General features: G+C 37.7%; 1 protein-coding gene across 2 annotated transcripts in view; it reads right to left on the bottom strand.

Annotated features, from left to right (window-relative positions):
- Nucleotides 1-406: 406 nt before the first annotated feature.
- ZNF652 (zinc finger protein 652) overlaps nucleotides 407-20,599 on the bottom strand; it is a 56,701-nt gene continuing 36,508 nt past the window's right edge. The window contains exons 3-6 of one of the 2 annotated variants that reach the window (XM_039873779.1): nucleotides 19,116-19,263; nucleotides 18,637-18,752; nucleotides 18,057-18,201; nucleotides 407-10,594 (exon numbers count right to left, since the gene is read on the bottom strand). In XM_039873779.1, coding sequence (XP_039729713.1) covers nucleotides 10,083-10,594; nucleotides 18,057-18,201; nucleotides 18,637-18,752; nucleotides 19,116-19,263 — 921 coding nt within the window. In that variant the 3' untranslated portion in view covers nucleotides 407-10,082. The remainder of the gene's footprint in view (nucleotides 10,595-18,056; nucleotides 18,202-18,636; nucleotides 18,753-19,115; nucleotides 19,264-20,599) is intronic. The other variant, XM_039873780.1, reaches the window with a different exon arrangement.

Below are 20,599 nucleotides of genomic sequence, written 5' to 3' on the forward strand. Positions count from 1 at the left end.
GAGCTGCAGAGTTTGGATTCCGTCAGCAACAGGAACACATAAGACTTCCGATGTTAGAAGATCCAGTTCAACGACCTGATTCTATAAGTACAAAACTGAATTCAGGCTGCTGTTGGAATACAATAAAACACATGAGCACTGCTTTAGAACGGGGCCCTTCCAACTGCAGGCAGTCTTAGTGGGTCTTCAAATTAATTCAATTCATGATCAGCATTTAAAAAAACAGGATAGATAGAAAAGGGTAAAGGGGAGTCAAATATATGGTGACGGAAGATTTGATGTTAGGTGTGAACACACAATGCAATGTACAGATGATGTATTATAGAATTGTACATTCGAACCTAGTTTTATTAGCCAATGACACTCCAATAAATTTAATAAAATTAAAGAATAGAAAATATCAAAGTGCAGTACATACAAAGGTATTTTTAATTCTCAATTCACTTATGTAAATAAGCTCATAGATATGCATATCAGATAGCCAAGTAATGGAAAAACACACATCTTACTATGGGTCATGGTCAAAGTTTGAAAGCCACTGATTTCGCACATATTGGGATGAGGGGGTGGATCTACCTTCTATCCATGAAAAAAATCTGTTAACCTCAGTATATAGTCAGAGTTACAAGATGACAAAGAATAAGAATGGTAATCTATGATTTGGGCAATTTCGTTCCAAGATGTCTTAAACAAAGAGAACCTTGAACAATTAATATTTCCTTTCTATATGTGTTAACTCCCTCACTGGAATCCTTAGATGGAACAGAATGGGGTGGATCCTGAACTGAAAAGGCTTGTGACAGAGAAAAATTGATATTCCAGTTGGTTACAGTAATAGCTCTGAGGGCAAGCCTCACCGGGATCTCAGATCCTGCCTGACATTGTATCAGGTATTTACTGTCCCACTGGAACAGGGGCTCTGTCTGGTTCACTGCTGAACCCCAGTGGCTCCATCAGTACCCAGCCCATATTAGGCATACGATAAACATTTGTGGAATAAATGGAATGGCAGAGGAATGGGCAGGAAGAGGAACTTCATCCTAAGTGCCACATTTTATCGTCATTGCATTTCACTGAATGTACTTTGTAAGCTGTTTCCATTCCATCTGTGCTTCTTTTTTTCTTCAAACCAGTTCAGGACTCAATTATGATCGTTTTTTCAAACACTGTTTTCTAGGATATGTTTAGATTATTGCTCAGCTGGACTGAGTAGTGTTACTAAAACCAATCAGCATGGAGCCAGGCGGCACCAAAGAAAAAGAACTGGTCACTCTAACTTCGGCCAGCAGCCTTGAAAACACGTTATCTTTCATAAAGAGGTCAGCAGGGTCTGTGGGCTGGGACTAGAGAGACAACTGATAATAGCAGATCCGGGTTGTTCATTTTACAGAAAAAAAAAAAAAAGACAATTCATTGAGCAAGGAGACCAAAATGTTGTCAACGGAGGATGAGGAAGAAATGCAGTGAAGAAAGACACACAACGGATATGGCTACTTTTTTTTTTTTTTTTTTTTACTTTGAACATTAGCATTAAGTTGGTTACCGTACACATCCAAAGGCCCAGCATCTCGGAAATATGAAGTGGCACACCTTGTACCAGAGTCTCACAAGAATAAAATAGATAATGCTACATCGAGTGGTTAAAAATACACAAAAAAGTAGTTTTAACAGTCTATAAATTTTTTATACTTAAAATCATGATTGAGTTGAAATAAAAAAAGTGCATTTCAATTGCTAAAAAAATAATATTGGTATAGTTAACACAAGGGAGAAAATCAGTACGCTGAGGGATCTGACAGGATGCTAGAAAAAAGATGACTCAGGGAAGCTAGGCTAGTTTGGAGATTCAGGAGGGGAGCTTTGTCCCGCCCCACTGCGGTTCCCTGGGGCCAAGCAGTTCTCCTCTCCCCAGTCTCTTTCCCATCTTAAGAGATCCTGTCTTACCTACCTGTCACATCCCCAACTGAAAGACTCTTCTAAACTTCTTTGCAGCATGAAAAGTACCTGCCTTACATGAGTCAATTTGACCTTCAATTGCATCTTGGCAGAGGTAGGAGAGGGACACTGCCCCCTTCTGGACTTGACACACAAGTACCCCAGCCACATGGCCTTAACCCTTATGACCTAGCAGGCAGAACAGGGACCAAGCAGCTTCTGTTTTGTCAAACTCCTTTGGACAAATGTTCAACATTCAACAATAAGCTTTGTAAACCTAACACTAAACAATTCCTGGCAAGCAAACTGGATTTTTCTTTTCTATAAGAAATGAGGAAAAGTGCAAGTGATTTCAGTACTGTTGGGGAAAACAAAAACAAAACAAACGAGTTACACCTGGCCACCTGTTACCAAACCGATCACAGCTTCAGTTTTGTTTTTTTCGTTTTTTGTTTTGTCAAGTGTTGGAGTTACAAATGGACACCTCTATCTACCTGTATTGCTCAGGGTCACACTGGGCTGGGGAAAAGGAGCCAGGCAGATATCCGTTAGGAAGGCCATTCCAGGTGCAAATGCCTCCCGGCTCTACAGGGAAAGTAGTTACAGTCTGGTGTTTTCCCTTAGTCGATCACCGATTATGACGGTGATGCTGCACAGAGCACAAACAAAACCCATGGTCAGGGAGCCCTAAAACAAGTAAGTGGCAGAGGAGACACACACTGAATTCTAACTGGGAGGAGTGATGCTGCGGGGGCCTCCCTGACTCCAGGACTTGCTCCCTGGTGTAACAGACATCCATTGGGAGCAGAACAGGTGGAGCATTTCCTCATTCAAACTCCAGAATTATCCCTGCCATCTTGTCCTCCTCAGAGATGTGATGGTCCTGTGCTGGTGGTGGGGTTTGGAGGAAAGAAGAAAGATGTGCCGCCTTCCCGCTCTGCGTTTAGCACACAGTGGATCCCCCATAGGAAAGTCCTGGCTTTCAATCTCAGGGAATCATTATTTTAAAAGGCTAATTAAGATGCCTGATCCACAAGGACCTCTGACCTACAGATCGATCTTTGTTTGTATCATGAAGGGTGAGCAACTATTGGACTTAGTAATAAGGGAAAATATCTTAAAAAGCAAGGTCTATAAATAAGCACTGAACCAAAGGATGACATTCTATAAGAGACTTAAAAGCGGGATCTTTCTTTAGAAGGCTTAGAATAAAGAAGCTAAAGTACTTTGTTGCTCCCTTGTGGACAAAGCCAGTACTGCTGATGGAGTAGAATCACATAGCCCATGTGAAGAAATGAATAAAATGCAAATTAAAAATTATGGAAGATTGAGAAGGACTCATCTGATTTTCAGAAGCTGCATATATATCCTTGGGGATACAGCTTTAGAAGTAAACACCAAATTTATGCCACAGTTCCTTTTTCACTTTTGAAAAAACTCATGGGTTGAATAATCAAGCATACACAAGGTATTTCTAGGAGGGTTAGAGATTCTAAAAGAATAAGATATTTCCCACCAACTTCAAATGTAATTAAACACAGCCTCACGTCCTTTGCATGATGTGAGTTGGTGTCTCTGTCCTGCTGATCACATGGGCCCTTTCGCCCATAAAAGACAGGTAGAGAGGAAGCTGTGTTCATTCAGAGTTGCTGAATATTCAGAACATCTTGATTCTTTGGCACACCCGGTACAGAGACAGGCTCTGTGGCTGAGCAAAACCAACAATGCAAGTATCAGATTTCCTTCTGAAGCAAAATTCAGCTTCTACCCCTTCTTGCTGCATTCCCATTTCCTACATGTCTCCCAAATCATTTTATTTTCAAGTAATTTGCAACACCCTCAACCTCACCAGAAGAGTTCGAACAGTGTAAAAGGAACCTGGAACTAGAAAGCGGAGCGGACATTTCTCAGGGGCACAGGCCCTTTGATACTTGCACCAAACATTTCCTATCACAGAAGACATGACACAAGCCAACAGTCTGTCTCCAGGATGTGACTCCTCCAAGTGTGAACTCGGCGTGGCTCTCCACTTGTTACAGCCTGTGACTCCGAAAAGCCACACATTTCAAGGTGGTTACTTTAGGTAACCAGTAACTCCCTAAAAGAGGCAGACTTCTAGCTCAATAATAGGAGACTATCAAGGTAAATCAAAGCATAAAGTATTTAAAACAAGAAACCCTTGTAATTTCCATAGAAATCTACCTTTCGCATTTTGTAAACTCATCTTCCCATTCCAAATAGCCAGGGAAGCCTTCCAATGTCTTGAATTTATTCATTATCAAACATAACCAATTGTCACACTTTTGCACTGTCCTACCAAAACATACTGTCACAAGACAAAAAGGACTAAGAATTTATTAACAGCTGCCTTCTTAGACCCCCGCTTCATGTGGTTATTAGTCTCGAAAACCTGAGCATTAGTATTATTAAGGAAAGAGGCATGAGATTTTATGTCAAAAAGAAAGATTTTGACTAAGGCCAAAATACTCAACCTAACAGTTTTCATTCAATTAAAATAAAAAACCAACTCGATCCAATTTTCTCACTGTAGACTCTTCAGTTTTAGAAGAAAACTGAAAGGGAGCAAGAGACCTGTACATAGCACAGGCTTCAGTTTCGACTGTGAAAGATTAGCCAATTGCTAAGATGTTTTATTAATAAGGTGCTCATATCACATGGAGAACACACTGCCACCCCCTTTTTATTACATCCTTCATATATTATCAATCATATTTTTAAAATTAATTAGATGAGAACAAGTAGAAAAAGAAGTGACTGGAAGTCACTTCTGGAAGGGACAGAGGAAGAGAGAAGCAGGTCAAAAACCAATAAAGGACTTTTGATAAACCCAGAGGGCACTTTTACATTATCTGTCTAAAATAAAATTATAGGTATAATTTTGCAAAATGCTTCTGGAAGAGAGAGGGCATAAAGAAATAGGGCATAGCGACAGCAGCATTCAGGATCCCTTAATCGGAATGGGGAGGCATTCAGAAGACAAGGATGAGAAAAAAGACATTCAAAAGAGATATCCAATAACTTCATTTTAAAGGAACAACTAGTTTCTGGTGAAAGAAAAAAGGTGAAGAGGAAGAGGATAAAATCTGTCATCATTAGAGATGTACTCTGTGAATAAGATACAAATAAAAGTTAAAAATGTAATCCAAACATGACATATGGGAACAAAATAGAAATACGTTCAAAATCCTCATCCAAGGTTTTAGCTATTTTGTTGAGCCAAACCAATTGGAATATGGTGAATTCCAACACACATGGAGAATGAAATAATCAGAGGTAGGATTTAGACCAGGAAAAGAATGTTTCAGGATGCTGGCTTTTTGAAGGCACTCAGGAAGAGAGTGAGAGAGACTGAAGCTGCAGTTAGATTATGGAGGATCAGAGAGAGGTGTATACTCGTGGATCTGTCATATGGAAATAAAACTCCAGGGACATTGTGATAGTATATGCATTATCGAGTAATACACAGAGTAACAAGGTAGAAATCCACTTTATAAGTAGTTTCTTACAACAATATAGCTTCTGCTTAGGGAATAAGAAAGTGAAGTTTGTTTTCCGAATAGGCAACTCTGCAAATAGTTTTGACTTAAATGAAGAATTTGATAAATAGTACATTATCAGGTTCTTTAAAATTTACTGAAGCTCAAGCTTCAAAGTTGGGACAATCGAGGAGTTTGATTTTCCTTTGAATCTTGCAAAACCTATCCTCTAAGACAAAAAGATCTGATCATAAAGTCTATAAAAAGTCTAGAGTATAAAAGTATAGAACTATGAAAGTGGATATATCGATGGCAACTTTTATGGCTTCCATAGAAAATGTAGAGAGGATCTCTGGTTTGCTTTAACGAGGTAGTGTCCAGGGTTGGAAGGTCATCGTTACCTATTATAAATGCTACAGATGACAGAAGCAAGTTAGCTAGGGTGTTGTTATTGCATAATAATGCCACTATCTCTAATGGCTAATGACCTCTCATTCCTGAAAAAAATGATCTTTTGGGAAATTTCCTATCTTGGCTTAGGCAAAGGAAAATTAAAACCCAATATTTACTTGCTCAATTTTATAGTCTGAAGAGTTCCAAGTGAGTTGACTTTTGTAATGGTACATAGCTGATAAAATCCTTAAATGTAATTTAACCCTTTTTTCATTAAATACTTCCCATACAGTCTAGAACAGCGTCAAAATGTTCATCATATGGATCAGCAATGTAATAAAAGCTGTCTCTTCTGTACAGTAGCTCAAACAGAAAGGTTTCTCTAAATTTAGTTTTCTTTTTTTTTTTTTTACAATAAAACCCCACCTACCATCTGTGTTTCACTAACTGAAATCTGCAAGATGGGGTAAATAAATACACATCTGCAATGGATTTCTATTCTGCTTGATCTTCTCAAAATTTAAAACTTCCAGTGAAATCAAAATTAAACTAAACATAACATATCCATTCAATAAGCATAAAAACCGAAAAAATTTTCAAGAAGTAGAAAATTCAAAGTTTACAAGCATCTCTTCAGAGAATTTTGCCTTCAGTTAGTATACTAGGAATAATGAAATTATAGGGAGGTCTAACCACAATGAAAAGGTACTTTCAACAATGTAGGTTTTAAAAAGTTGCTACAACCACGGTCAAGTCTATGCTCAACCATGAATTTAGAATAGTAACGTACATGGTAGACTGGAAAAGCATACATAAATGATTTGCGAAGGTTTCCTGTAACTACCATCAAGTTTTATGTGGTGACCTCCCTGCTTGCTAAAAATAAGAACCAAATCACAAATATAAGTGGAAATGAAGCCACATGCCTTTAAACTGTTCATCTCATTCATTTCATTCAAATTAAAAAATGTAACTATGAGCTTACCTGACTCGATTTGAGAAAGCAGCAAGCAGCCTTTCATTAAGGCTAAAGAAGAGTTTATATTTGAATGAGAAATCTATGAGAAGAAAATAGGAAAAAAAAAAAAAAAAAAAAAAGGCAGTATCAACTCAAGAAAGGCCTTGGGAATTTTCCTCAAGTAAGTCTTAACCCTAGCAATGATACAAGCCTTCGAAGACAGTAAAATTAAATAATGAGAAACAGCCTCAATTTGATATCTGTATAATGCTGATATGTGGCCCTTGTCTTTAAAACACTTATTAAAGTACAGATAAGGGCTGAGAACTCAAACTCCTCCACAGTTCTTTTTCCATAAACAGATAGCAAGTAAGAGTAAGTTCTGAAGAAGTAAGGGGGTGCTGTACTATATGTGAGAGAGAACACACCACACGTTGATTTTTATCTTAGTAAAGGACCCCAATCAAATTTTCGACCCTGAGTTTGAGTCTCAAGCATGTTAAACCTGATGCACAAATATGTTTAAGGCTTAATCCTGCAGTTCTTATATTCAGAAGCATTGAAGTTGGAATATTCTTAATGCATTTCAGTACTCAAACATATACTATGACACTGATGTGGCAATTTTCCTGAAGACCACAAATCCCAAGTGAGAAAAGGTAAGCTTGTATACAGGGCGAAAAAAAATGAGAAGTTTCCAGTTTGTTTCACAATATATTTCACTAAGAACTACATTGCGCAACAATGCTGATTTAAAAAAAATAATAATCATCCTTTTTTTTTTTTTGCTTCTGTTAAGGGTGGTGGTGATTATTTGCTTAATACTGGTTTTCCTATGTAGCAGATACGTTCTTATGGCTATATTCACTTGAATAAAAAAAAATCAAAGATGACTACCTGAATTTTCCAGTGTAATTACAGTACACCTCATAAAATGGTTGATTCAGTGGTCTCAAGTTTAGAATTCAGAATTGCTGCCCAATACTGTAAATTTATCTAGAACAAAATAAGGGAGAGCCAATTAACTAAGCTATAATTTATATCTCCAAAAAAATCACTTTAATATTATAGGCTTGGCCACGAAATAACGGTACGTCTACGTAAAGGTGTGAATCCATAAACTTGTCACGGACTGTGAAGGAGACTGTGAGGATGAGGGGAGGCAGACCCTAAACACATAACAGTCAAAAACAAGGAACGAACGTTTCTTATTGGTTTAGGTACCTGGGAGTTCAAAGAATGTATACAGATATTTAAAATACATTCTTTAGAAATGACACCCCCAAACAGGAAGAAAAGTGTGTTTTGAGATACTTTTCTGCCTCATTCCAAATTTTTTCTAAGCTCATTTATAGAAGACAAAAGCCATTATCAGAAAGAAAAAAATGGAAATATTAAACCAAAGAGCTAGTAGAGAATGCAATATTTTAAAAATAGGGACTTAATCGCAATGGAAAGAGTTCCATTTTTTCCAACCACAGAGCTAATCAGCCAGAAAAGTGCTTGAAGTATGCCTGCATATTTAATATAAAAATAAAAAATAAATAAAAGCCAGGGTTCTGATTTGGGCAGTGATTTAAGAGCTGGAGGGGGTAAAAAAAATGAAGAAATTTCAAGATTAAAAAATCAAGAGAAGGAGAGGAAGAAAGTAGACTTAGCTTTGGAACTCAGTTCTCTGAGATGAAAAAATACAAAATTATTAGCTATACTGAGTCTGGATAGATTTGATCAGTTAACTATAGGTTAGCCGTTCTGTTCAGACTTTCTATAATAAGCTCCCAATTGATTGTGCTCTTTTGAAGTTCCCCAAACCTGAAAAAGTAACCTGCACAAAGGTTTTAGAGATGCTGCTCTCCTTATCACCTATGAAAGCTGCTATTGCATTATTATTTGCAGAGGGCAGGGCAGCAAAATGTAGGAGTTTTCCTTCTCTCACGACAATTTAAACTGTGTTGGAGAATAACTCAAACTTGTGGATCTACCCAGTGATACGAGACATTTTAAAACACATAACCAATTTGTGTTCCCCTCCAAATTTCTCGGCCACTATCAGCAACATCATGTTTGTGATTTTAGTGTACTGTTTAATCTTTTCATAACAATTCTAGAAAAATAAGCCTCAAAACAAGAAGTATATTATGAGACTTCAATTTGTCATCCCATAAAGGCTGAACATGAACACAGTTCGAAGGGAAGTGAGAAACAGACGTGACTGGGATGAAACAATCTCCACTACTTCCTCCTCTTGACAATGAACAACTTTACTCAGATTTTCAAAACATGCGAACTTCAGATGACTTTCCTTGAAAAGGTCCAACACTTTGCAAATCTTCCATTTAACGCACTAACTGAACCAAATGAAATATGGAGGACAAGAACACGTCAGTGAGTCCAACAAACACTTGAGTGTTAAGCGGAGATTTAAAAACTACCAAGGACTTAACACCAAGTTCTGAAAGCAAAAACTCATTTTTGCAGCTACCTGCCTGGTCTGGAGACCCTTTCAGACACATGTAGTCTCTGAAGCACCTTTGAGTTGTACGGATGTAAGAATAACTTTGAACTATAGAAGTTATATGCATCTTTAAGAATCACATTTTGATGATTATAAAATTTTTTCTATTTTACAACATAGGTCCAGCTACACTGAAAAAATTACACCGCTTATTGAAATACATTTCATTTTAGAAACAGACTACTAAAGAAGTCTATACAAAAACTCTAAAATAATTTCTGTAGTAAAATAAAGAGTGCGTTAGGAGAGCTACCCAAAGAAAATTTCCATCTTTCTCCATAATGCTTGGTATTCTGTGAAACATGGCTAGCTCAACTCTGTAGCCAGCACCAAAAGCTGAAAAGAATTCATTACGATACACAGTGATACAATTAATGCTCTGGATTAATCTCACAGCCTTCCCGATTAGTACAAAGGAAACCAGGCCTGTCCCCTCTTTGAGGAGAAGTCCAGGATATAAAAGCAAGCATACCTCATCAGCTGATATGAAATTATAAAATTCCACAAGTCTGAGTTATTTGAAATTTATAAAAGTCACCAGAAAATGCAAGCAAATTGGGCTTTAGTTTGGTGGTTCCCCTGGTTTAGATGACAGTTCCCTCTGTGAGCTTAAGGTAGTCTTCTTACTCATCTCCTTGGATGTGTTGATTTACCAAGACAATAGCAAAGCTCTTGGTGGAGGCTGACGAGGGTCTGACAGCTACAGACGTGCTCACCAATTCCCTCTCCGCAAACTCACAGGCGGGCACATAACTTGTGGAGAACACACTTAAGGAGATGGATGTTAATGATGCTGTGCTGAACTGTTCTTCTCTGCCAGGTGCCGCAGAAAGTTGTCCTCACCCTGGCCTCTGTGATTTAAAGGCTCGCTCTTAAAGAGAGCTGGAGGTGGCGGAAGGTGAGGGACGGGAGGAATGGGAAGGTGGTGTGGGTGGTGAGGGTGCGGGTGGATGTGAAGGTGTGAGAAGGGGTGGGGGATGGGTCGTGGAGGAAGAGTGCTTACAGGATTCATGTTGATTGGAGGGGCTGGGGTTGCGGGTGTGTTCACCACAGAAGGAACTGGGGTAGCTGGGGAAGTTGTAAGTGGGATCTGGACAGCAGGCGGCACGTTCACGGGGCTAGTCACCCGAAAGCACTTCTCCTTGTGGGCCTTAAGCATGTTGGAGAAGCGGAACCGCTGGCCACACACATCACATGGGTAGGGCTTCTCGCCTGTGTGAGTTCTGCGGTGCCTCTTCATGTTGGGGCGGCTGGTGAAGCTTTTGCCACAGATTTCACAGATAAAGGGTTTCTCTCCTGAGAAGAACACAGACACAAAAAAATGATTACAAACTAGGTGGTAATTATGTGCTCACGTTATTTTTCATATTAAAAAAGGAGATTACCACTCCTCTCCTTTATGGTACATTATGTTCTAATAGACAAAAAAAGAGTCTTCCAAAGTTAGGACTTAGCAAATAAGAGCAGATACAAGTAAAACTTACAGACAACCTATCATCTAGGCTTGGTTAAAAAAAAAAAAGGCACCTAAAGTAGTGATCCTTCACATCCTACATGAAAAACGTTCACAAGGCTTTCCTGTGCTCAGGGGCACCAACACCACAGATGGATCTCCGCCTCCAAATTTAGGCAAGTCAATCTGTAAACAATTTCTAACATTCCAACTAAAAGTAAGACTTTGCTGAAAATATCCTGTGGAGCCAATCAGTCTCTTTGTATCTACATACATAATCCTTAGCACGCGGCTTACTCTTTGGTGTTGGACTTGGAAAATACTGTCTGGACTCACCCTACAATGTGAATTTCACACTGCAGTGTTTCTCAATGGGGGTGCTACTGGCACTTCTCCAGATAATTCTTCATTATGTAGGACTGTCTGGCACATTTGAAGAACACACAGCATTTCTGGTGCCAGCCTACTAAATGCCCCCACAAGATTCTGACAATCGAAACTGTCCCCACACCATTTCCAAATGTCCATGGGTGCAGGCAGAGTTGAGAAGGGGGCTACTGCTCCTGGCTGAGAACCACTGGGTCTATGAGTCCAAAAGGAAACACAATCCCAGAATTCCAAGGGCACTTAGGGAGAATTCAGGTTTAGGTTCTAAGAGCTTAATTTTTAAGCTTTCTAACTTTCCTTTGGACGTAGTGCTTACTCCCACACTATGTCTGCCTGCTTCTCTACCTAGACTATAGGGGGAAAACAAAATGATAGTCTATGTCCATTAATCACTTCATATGGAACGTTGAGATGAGGGGTGGAGCACCTGTAAACATGTGTTTTGGTGACCACATGCTTGTATTTATCAATTCTTTCATCAATTCTCAGTATATGTAGCTTGTATCTACGGTAAGTAACTCCAGCTACAAAAGTTTGCTGTCACTTCAATTTTCACTCCCTTACTCTATAGAAACAATAGCTATTGTGTATTGATCTTACTGTATGCTCATCATTATTCTACTCACTTCATATCTACTAACCTTGTTGATCCTCAGAGACACATGAACAGACCGACAGACTCTATGAGGTAGGTTTGTTATCTCAACTTGGCTCTGCAGCCAGCAGAGAGCCAGGATTTAACCTCCGCAGTCTGGCTCCAGAGTCTATCCTCTCGACGCATAAACCATAATAACACTTCACACCTCACTGCCTTGTGCATTATTCCTGTGCACACTAAGGAATGTTACTGTCTTACTGTTTTCTTCCACTTTGGGACCTGTCTTATAACTAGCAGCAAAGACTTCTTTACCTATAAGATGGTCCTTATTTCTTCTCCCTGCTCTTAAAAACTGACATCTCCTGTTGCCTTTCTTCCATGGAAGCCCGAATTTCCCTCGCTTCCTTAAGACAGTAGATAGAATTCTGTTTTCTCTGTTATCACTAGAACTATTTTCTTACTGTTATATTTCTCTTATCTTTCAGCTTTTCATTCAATCACTGCCACTGCCAGGCTCTTCCCTGTGATTCATATTGATCTTTCTAGATGAGTTCTGAGCTCAGCTTGTTTTCTTTCTTTTTAATCTATTTCCTTCAATCACCTTAAAAACTTCAAATTCTATGTTAAATGGAATTGATTAAATCAATTATGGTATACTCGTCTGACGGAAAGTACCATTAAAAACAGTATTATCAAAGTATAGAAATGTTAACATGAAAACCTGTAAGATTATCTATAATCTACTAAGTAAAACATGCAAGTTATAAAAATGTATGCATGGTATTATCCACTTTTAATGAAAAATATGTATAGAAAAAAATAGAAAGAAAGACAACAAATATTTCAGGTGATTATCTCTAGGTGATAGGATTATAACTGATGTCTTATTTTTTAAATTTATATGTATTTTCTGTTTTCCTAAAATAAACAAGATTCACTTATAATAAATTGTTTTAAAAGCACAGCTGTTTATAACCTATCAAACTCCTGGACCCCCCCTACTGGATTCTCCAGAGTTAGTACTTTTCACTCCCAACAGCCATATACAAACAGAGCCAAAGGACCTAATCTTTGAATTATTAGTCTAATATGAGCAAACACTCTCCACTAGATTCACTAACACTTCTTAGATGCACTAGATGCTTTATTTACAAACAGCATGTATTCACTGAAAGTTTATTGAATGTTTAGACATTTAATTTGCTGTCATGTCCTCAAACCAGAATGCAATCCTGGATCTCTCTAATCATCTTTCTCTTGTAGTCTTCTAGGCGATAATGATTTTCTAAGAAAGAACCAAAACTATTAGAACTGGCCTACCACAAATCTATGGATTCAAATTAAAGTAGGTCCTTTTCACTGCTTAATCACCTTTTATTAATTTCTTAATGTCCACGTTTGTTGTTCCTGACATAAGTCCATGATCCCACCTACCTCTAAGTCTCATTATTCATTAGGCCCCATCTCCTAATCGTGCTAATGACTGATGTCAAGGTTCCCCTGAAACCTCGAGGTACAATTACGATGAGGCTGAAATAAGGAAAAATCAAAACGTAACACTTGAAATCAACCACCTGTACAATGTCTCACTTTAAAGAGGAGCTGGTAAATGAGTGGCTGTAAGATATACTGACAGCTAACTTCATCGAAGTAACTAGAAAAGCACGTATATCAGTACATCTAAAGATACTACCTGTTACATATGATAAAGTTAACCTGATTGTAAGGAACAGCATTGTAATCAGTATGAAGAAAGAACATTATAAAAGAAGACACAGAATCTGCAGGGAAGATAGAACGGAGTAAGAATTTGGTTAGTTGTCTCCTGCACTGTTCAAAAGACAAAGCAATCTGGCCAATAAACACAAGCATTCCAGTCTGCTTAGTACGAACACCCTTGAACAACATCAAAACCTGCAAATCTATATACATCTAGCCTAAATCTCTCTCCCATTTTGCAAACTGCCTACTGGACCTTTCCACCTGAATATCCCAGAGATATCTCAAAATTAAAAAGTGAAAAATTAAATTCATTATCCTGCCTGGCAAACCTGCTTCTCCCTCTACTATTCTCTATATTTACAAATGGTATAAAAGTCCTAAATATGAAACTAACACTTGATTCTTCTTTCCCACACCACTGATAGCTAATCAATCTCTACTACCATGTCTATCACTTTAGTTTCATTCATTATTACCATAGTCCTTATCATCACAATCATTCACCTGGATTTCTGCCAATATCCACTTGATTGAGTTTACCCTTTTTATTTTTGCTCCTCACCCTCTAATTCATTCTCCACACTGTAGCCAGAGTGAACTTTCAGATAGTTGTGTCATACTCTGCTTAAAACCATTCCAGACCTTCCCACTGTCCTCAGAATAAAGTCCAAACTTTTTTACATGGCTTATGAGTGTTTTTGTGTATGTGATCTGGTTCCTGCTTACTGCTCTCCAGTATCATGTCTTATTATACTCCTCGTCCCCCACCCCCAATCCATAAGACTCTAGTCAAACTTTTAGTTCCATGTACTTACTATGCTTTCATCACTAAACCATTATTATGCTTTGCTTGTCTATCACCCCAACCTGACTACAAGATCTGTGAACCCAGGGACTATTTCAGTCTTGTTCACTGCAGTAGCCCAATTAGTAGATTCTTATAAATATTTTTTAATTCTAAGACAGGTGTTTCCCCACATATATTAATATCTTTGAAACTGACATACCTTACAATCGATGGCATGTCACTGCTTAATTTGCAGGACTTCCTCAGTGGTATATAAATTAAATTTGTCTTATAACTGATGACTTCTTGAATTTGATTACCTTCCTTTGCTATAATTCTCTGTCCCTGACAATCTTTTTGATTACAATTTAGCTTCTAATATAAATTATTCTTTAGGTAAAGAATATGCTTACCAAAGAATAGAAGAGCTCTGAACCACTTGCCACTCAGCCTTTTCACTGTTAATAAATTTGCAATTTTATTTATATATCATTAAGACTATTAACACATTATCAATCCCTCTGATCCTGATCTCCTTGAGTACACTGACGAATTCTGGAAGCTGAGCAGCAGACTCTGAAATGGTGCTTTTTTGCCTTCATGATGTTCTATGTATCCCTCCATTTTGTTACTTGCTACATTAAATTTATATGAGAATCATTAAGTATGTGGTTCTACAGTCAGACTGCCTTGGATAAATTAATTTCTGAGCCTCAGTTTCCTTATCTGAAAAATGAAGATAATAATAGGTGATTGTGATAAGTTGAAAATACAAGGAAAGTGCTTAGAACAGTATCTGGCACATAGGAGACATTCAATGCATTTTAGTGTTGCTGTTGTTGTTATTACCATCACTAAGCACCTTGGAGGCAAAAACCAAGTCTTAATTCATCCTGTGTCTCTAGGCACTTATTGCTCTGCCTGCTACGAGAAGAATCAGCAATTATTCTATGCTGAACTCACTCCATGTACACATCATCCTAGGAAACCCTTCCTGAGGGCTGGTCAGTTTCCCTAGATAAGATCTGCCTCACTTCTCTTTAAACTGCAAAGAAACAGCCCAGTCAATGTCAGTTCCTATAATGGCCTTAATCCCCACTAGAACATAGTTTAAATGTGGTTTCATCTAGTCTTAAGAGAGCTACCCCTCCTCTTTAAAGCTAACTCTTCTCCTTGTATCTCCCCAGGTGCTACTGTCATCCTCATTTAATACCAAGGAACCAGAAGCCTACAGAGGTTGCCTAATTCACGTAAGGTCACAATGCTAGTGAGTTAACAGAGCCAGGTTTGTCCAACTCCACCATAAAGCTACTTTCCCAATTTGAGTATTACAAACAATATTAAAAGGCAGTTGACAAACCAGGGGAAAGCATTTTAATACTGATGTTAAACGAGGCCCAGTATATAAGTATACATAAAAAGCTATTATAAACAATAAGAAAAAGTCAAGCACTGCAACAGAAAGATGAATACAGAAAAAGCACAAGCAATTCAGAAAAGAAAATATACTGATACCCAATAAGCATATGAAAAAATGTTCAGTCTTACTTAGCAATTAATTAAGTGCAAGTTAATACAACAGAAACCATTTCTCACCTGTCAGATCAGCAAGGATTTTATTTAGCACTGGAAAGGGCTGGGGAAATGGGTATTATCACACATAGCTGGGTAAGAGTGCTATTTTGCAACAATCATCAAGGCTTAAAAATGTGCACATCCCTTTGCCTTCATGATCTCATTTCTAGGAATTAATCATGGATGTGTTAGCCACAAAGTTGTTTATCACAGTATTATTTATAAAAGTAGAAAAATTGGAAATAAAATCATCTAAATGTCTAATAGGGAACTGGCTAAATAAAATGGAGATAACATGCTTTACTTTATAGGACTGTTGTAAAGATTCAATTATACTGATTAAATGACATAATGTGTATAAAGTTCTTAGGATGGTGCCTGGCATACATGTGCCTAACAAATAATGGCTATGATTACAGCAAATTTACAAGGAGGAATACTATACAACCTTTAGAATAAAATTGCTGTTAATGATATATTACACTAAAATAAAAAGCAGGTTACAATAGTTAAAAGACCCAATTTTATTTCATTACTATATACGTGAACATATGCACATTTATGCACAGTATCAATCTACATGTGTACGTAGAAACAAAAGAATCTTTAAGAAATGATGTTAAAATGTTAACAGTAGTGATCAGTGACAAGATTATAGATCATTTTTATTTTGTTTTCAATTTTCATATTGTCAAATATAGTTTAATAGGTATGTACTACTCTTTTAATGAGAAGGATATGAATTTAGGTAACTATATTCCCTTAAAAGAAATAGGAAACGTTTGGCTTGCCTATCTGGTGAAATCATAAAATTGTATTCAACATATATGTTAATCACAAAATATACACTTTGGTTTCATGTTATGGACATTTAAGGGTCTGAAGAAGGACTAGGGGAAGGAAGAAAAAGGAACACAGGAGGGAAGAAGGAGAGAGGAAGGAACGGGGAGAAAGATGCATGTCTCACAGGGAGACAGGAAGAGAAGAGGTGAGTGCAGAAGCAGAGGCTTAAGCAGCTGGAGGTTCCTTTCAATCTTGTGACAAACATTTATCAGGCACCTACAATGTGCTAAGCACTGTGTATGAACATGACACAACTTCTGCCTTCAAAAAAACTTATTGTCTGTCTAGTTCTACAGTTTCCTACTGAATAACAAAAAGCGAATCCTAAATGTGACTCAGAACTTAAGACCCTGTCCAAGAGTCACCAAATTATAAGATAATTTGTTAAATACTCTATATATTCTGCTATCCATTTAGGCTTCAAAGTGATCACTACCTTTTGAAGTGTAATTTACTTAAACTCCTCTCATGACTCTCCTTCTAGTCTAATTCTTAAAATCTGAGGTTGCTCTATTCTGAATGGGGAAGAAGCCCACTAAGCGGGCATTTTTCTTAGGACTTCAGCAGAGAAATGGAAACCAAAGAGATCCGGCCATGGGCAGAATTTTCTCACCGCTAGTTAAGGAGAAAGAACATCAGGCTAAGCAAGACAACCTCCTGTGGTTCTTTCTAGCTCTGCTACTTTGTAGACTAATAAAACCGAGAATGCTGTGATTAGATTTAATTTAGAATCCTGAAAAATGTTTCATACTGTGTAATTTGTACAAAGACGGTTAATCCCGGAACGTCAGGTTAAGACTGATATGTAATGATAGTGTTTACAGGGGGAACTTCTATTTTAGCTAGTTCCTTAAAAGCTGGATCGTCAAATGCTTACAAGATTCAAATCCATGCGATGGAGCATATACCCCTAAAAACACAAAGTGGTTAAATGTTAATTTCATTTGATGAATATGTCACTGAGAAGAAGTGAATTTTGGTAAATCAAATCCAATCAAACTTTAAGACTACTGAGAGGGTATTCTATTTAAAGCAGTCTGTGCCCTCCATTTTTTAAAGGTCCAGAACCCTTTCCTTAGAAAAATAATATGCATATACACAAAAACAACTTTCATACCATTTCAGGAGATCTTGTGCCCAAAGTAAATAATTCGTTTACTTGAAGGAACCTGCAGGTAAAAGGCACTAACAAATAATCCTTTTTAAAGTAAACAGTTATGAAAGCCTAATTATTTGGTATTATAAATCTATATTTTTCCATATCAGGTTTATTTAAAGTGGAATTTCCAGTTAGAATGCAAACTGGTGGTTTAGATTTTTAAATAAACAGACTCACAGGTGATCATCAACAAGTACTTGAGACATAGCTATACTTTTCCCAATAAATTCTTACCAGTGTGTGTTTTCATGTGTTCGTCGAAGTACTGCTTCATGTTGAAGTCCTTGCCACACCACTGGCACATGAACTGTTTGTGCCCAATGTGGATGCTCATGTGGGAGCGCAGCTGGTACTTGTACTGAAACCTTTCATCGCAGTTCTGCATTGGACACAGTAGATATTTCTGAATGCCAAGCACAGCAACTTAACTCGAGCCCACCCTACACGGTCTCTGAAATAGGTTTATTTTTCATACTCAAAACAGAACCTGTTTTTGTCATCTATTTGGCTCTGCTGTATTTCTGCAGCTGAGTTATTAATAAAAGGGCAATTTCTCATATAACAATCACTAGAGGATACCCAACTTCTCTGAATTACTAATAAAAATAACTCGTGTTATTCCCAAATTTAACTTAATCCAAGAGAGTTAACAATGTATTAAAAATGACGTATCTCTGCCGAGCTGTGAGATAACACAGTTCTAAGAGCATGTGTCTGGAGGCTCTGTGGAAACGCAGCACGCCCCTCTCCCACGGCTTCCCCGTATACACAGATGCTGCCCCTAGGCCTGGCCCTGATGAGCAGCGCTCCTTACCTCACATCTGAAGGGCTTCTCTCCAGAATGCTGCAAGGAGTGCACCTTGAGTGACATACTGCGTTTGAATGATTTTCCACAGGTTTCACATGTAAAAGGCATGTCTTTTGTGTGTGCTGCAACACAGAATGCACTTACACTCAAAAAAAGTCCACCTGAAAGCTCGAACTGAAAAAGACAGGTGTCCTACTGTAAGGTCATCATGCCACCTTAATCTTCTACACTCTAATTTGTGAGGCTTTAACAGCAATGTTCTGAAGAGAAAAATAACTAGCAATGTTTTAAAGAAACCTGGGTGTGGAAGACTATACCATCCAATTTGGTGATGCTTACTGAAGACATGTTGCATTTAGTTTCAACAAGTCAAAAGTGACTAAAGTAAGGCAGTTCCTCATATTCTGCGCAATCCAGAGCACAAAGTGCACCAGAGGACAAGAGAAAATTATAGGTGTGAGACAAAAGCAGCAGATGAAACTTACCAACCATGTGTTTCCGCACATGAGCCATGGTATAGAATTTCTTCTCACAAATTTCACAGGAAAATTTCTTTTCTGCATATCCATGGACGATCTTGATATGTTCATGAAGGGACCAGAGTTTCTTGAATGACTTGTTACAGGAAACACACTGAGCAGGATAAACAGAAATAATCTTTATTTATAGGGTCTTGTCAAAAGCCATACCTGCCTACTGGCAGAGGAATGGGTGTGCTTTAGATTCATGTCGCAAGGCCAGAATCCAAACAAATGCTACTCTTCCATGGTGTCTGGGTTCCAACACCAACATCTGTGTGTTCTATTTTCTAAGATGCAACTTTTAGAGATACTTTGAGTATGAAAACAATGGCAAAAAGTTAAGACAAGAAGAAATGGAAAGTCGCACTAATATCAAAGAACTGACTGCTTTTATCAAGTCTGCATATACCTACAAAAAGAACGTTCAAGTTTTTAAAAATATACATGGATTACCAAGAGCAGCTGCCTGGGTCATTACACAGTTAATAGGTGTTTACCAGAGATTACAAACTAATTAAAATTAGCACAAATAAAAACAAGATGAAACAAAATGCATATTAATGGTTATAGATCTGTAGAAGTATAACAATGTTTTTGTACCATAGGGAACGTATTTGGAGACTTCATTAATACAAATTATTGAGATTTTATATTTTCACAAATCTAATTTCCTCTATTAAATAAATACTCCCTCTGGCAGAATTTAACATAGCCTCTAAACTGTTGGTATCATTCTCCATGTTCCCTTATAGCTCAGCTCCAGATCTCTCATATAAGCATTTACAGGAAGCACACACAGCACTGTCTAGTTCCTTGTATTATGTATCATTAACAGTCTGGAATATCAGGCATCAAGTGTATCAAAATAAAGTGCTCTGGTTAAAGTAAAACAATACTAGAAATTTCTAGGTAACTATCAGATTCAGGGATACTTAAGGGAACAAGTTGGTATTCACTATAAATAAAGATTTCTCAAATATCATTGTCCTTTCTGGAAACGAGGACTCTGAGAAGAGTCTTTTGGCTGGATATTGCTCAAGAAAAGGACAGACAACTCCTATAAACCATTTTGCTGGGGCACGGTTTTAATTTTTACAAAGTCATCAGGATTATTAGCCTATGCGTAATAACAAAGCAGTGTTCTTTAGGAATGTGAACAGAGTTCATTTAGTTAGCAGCAGCCAAAAACCTAAACACAAGTTTAAATGTATTATGGTGAGGAACAGTGAGGCAAGTCACACACATAAAAATTTATTAAATGTTTTCTTTTCCATAATTTTATAAAGCAAATTTAAAAAAAAAACAGCTATATAAAGGTCAAGATTAAGATATACCTTTTCAGTAATGAATGATTACAGAACCTAAGTTTGACCCCTAGGGAGCAGCACTGCATTGCACCCTATGGCCTGAACTGTTGCAACCAATTCATCACCATGAGCAAGGCACTG

This window comes from Pteropus medius, unplaced genomic scaffold, assembly GCF_902729225.1.
Source record: "Pteropus medius unplaced genomic scaffold, Ma_sr-lr_union100, whole genome shotgun sequence".
In the NCBI taxonomy this organism is placed as follows: domain Eukaryota; kingdom Metazoa; phylum Chordata; class Mammalia; order Chiroptera; family Pteropodidae; genus Pteropus; species Pteropus medius.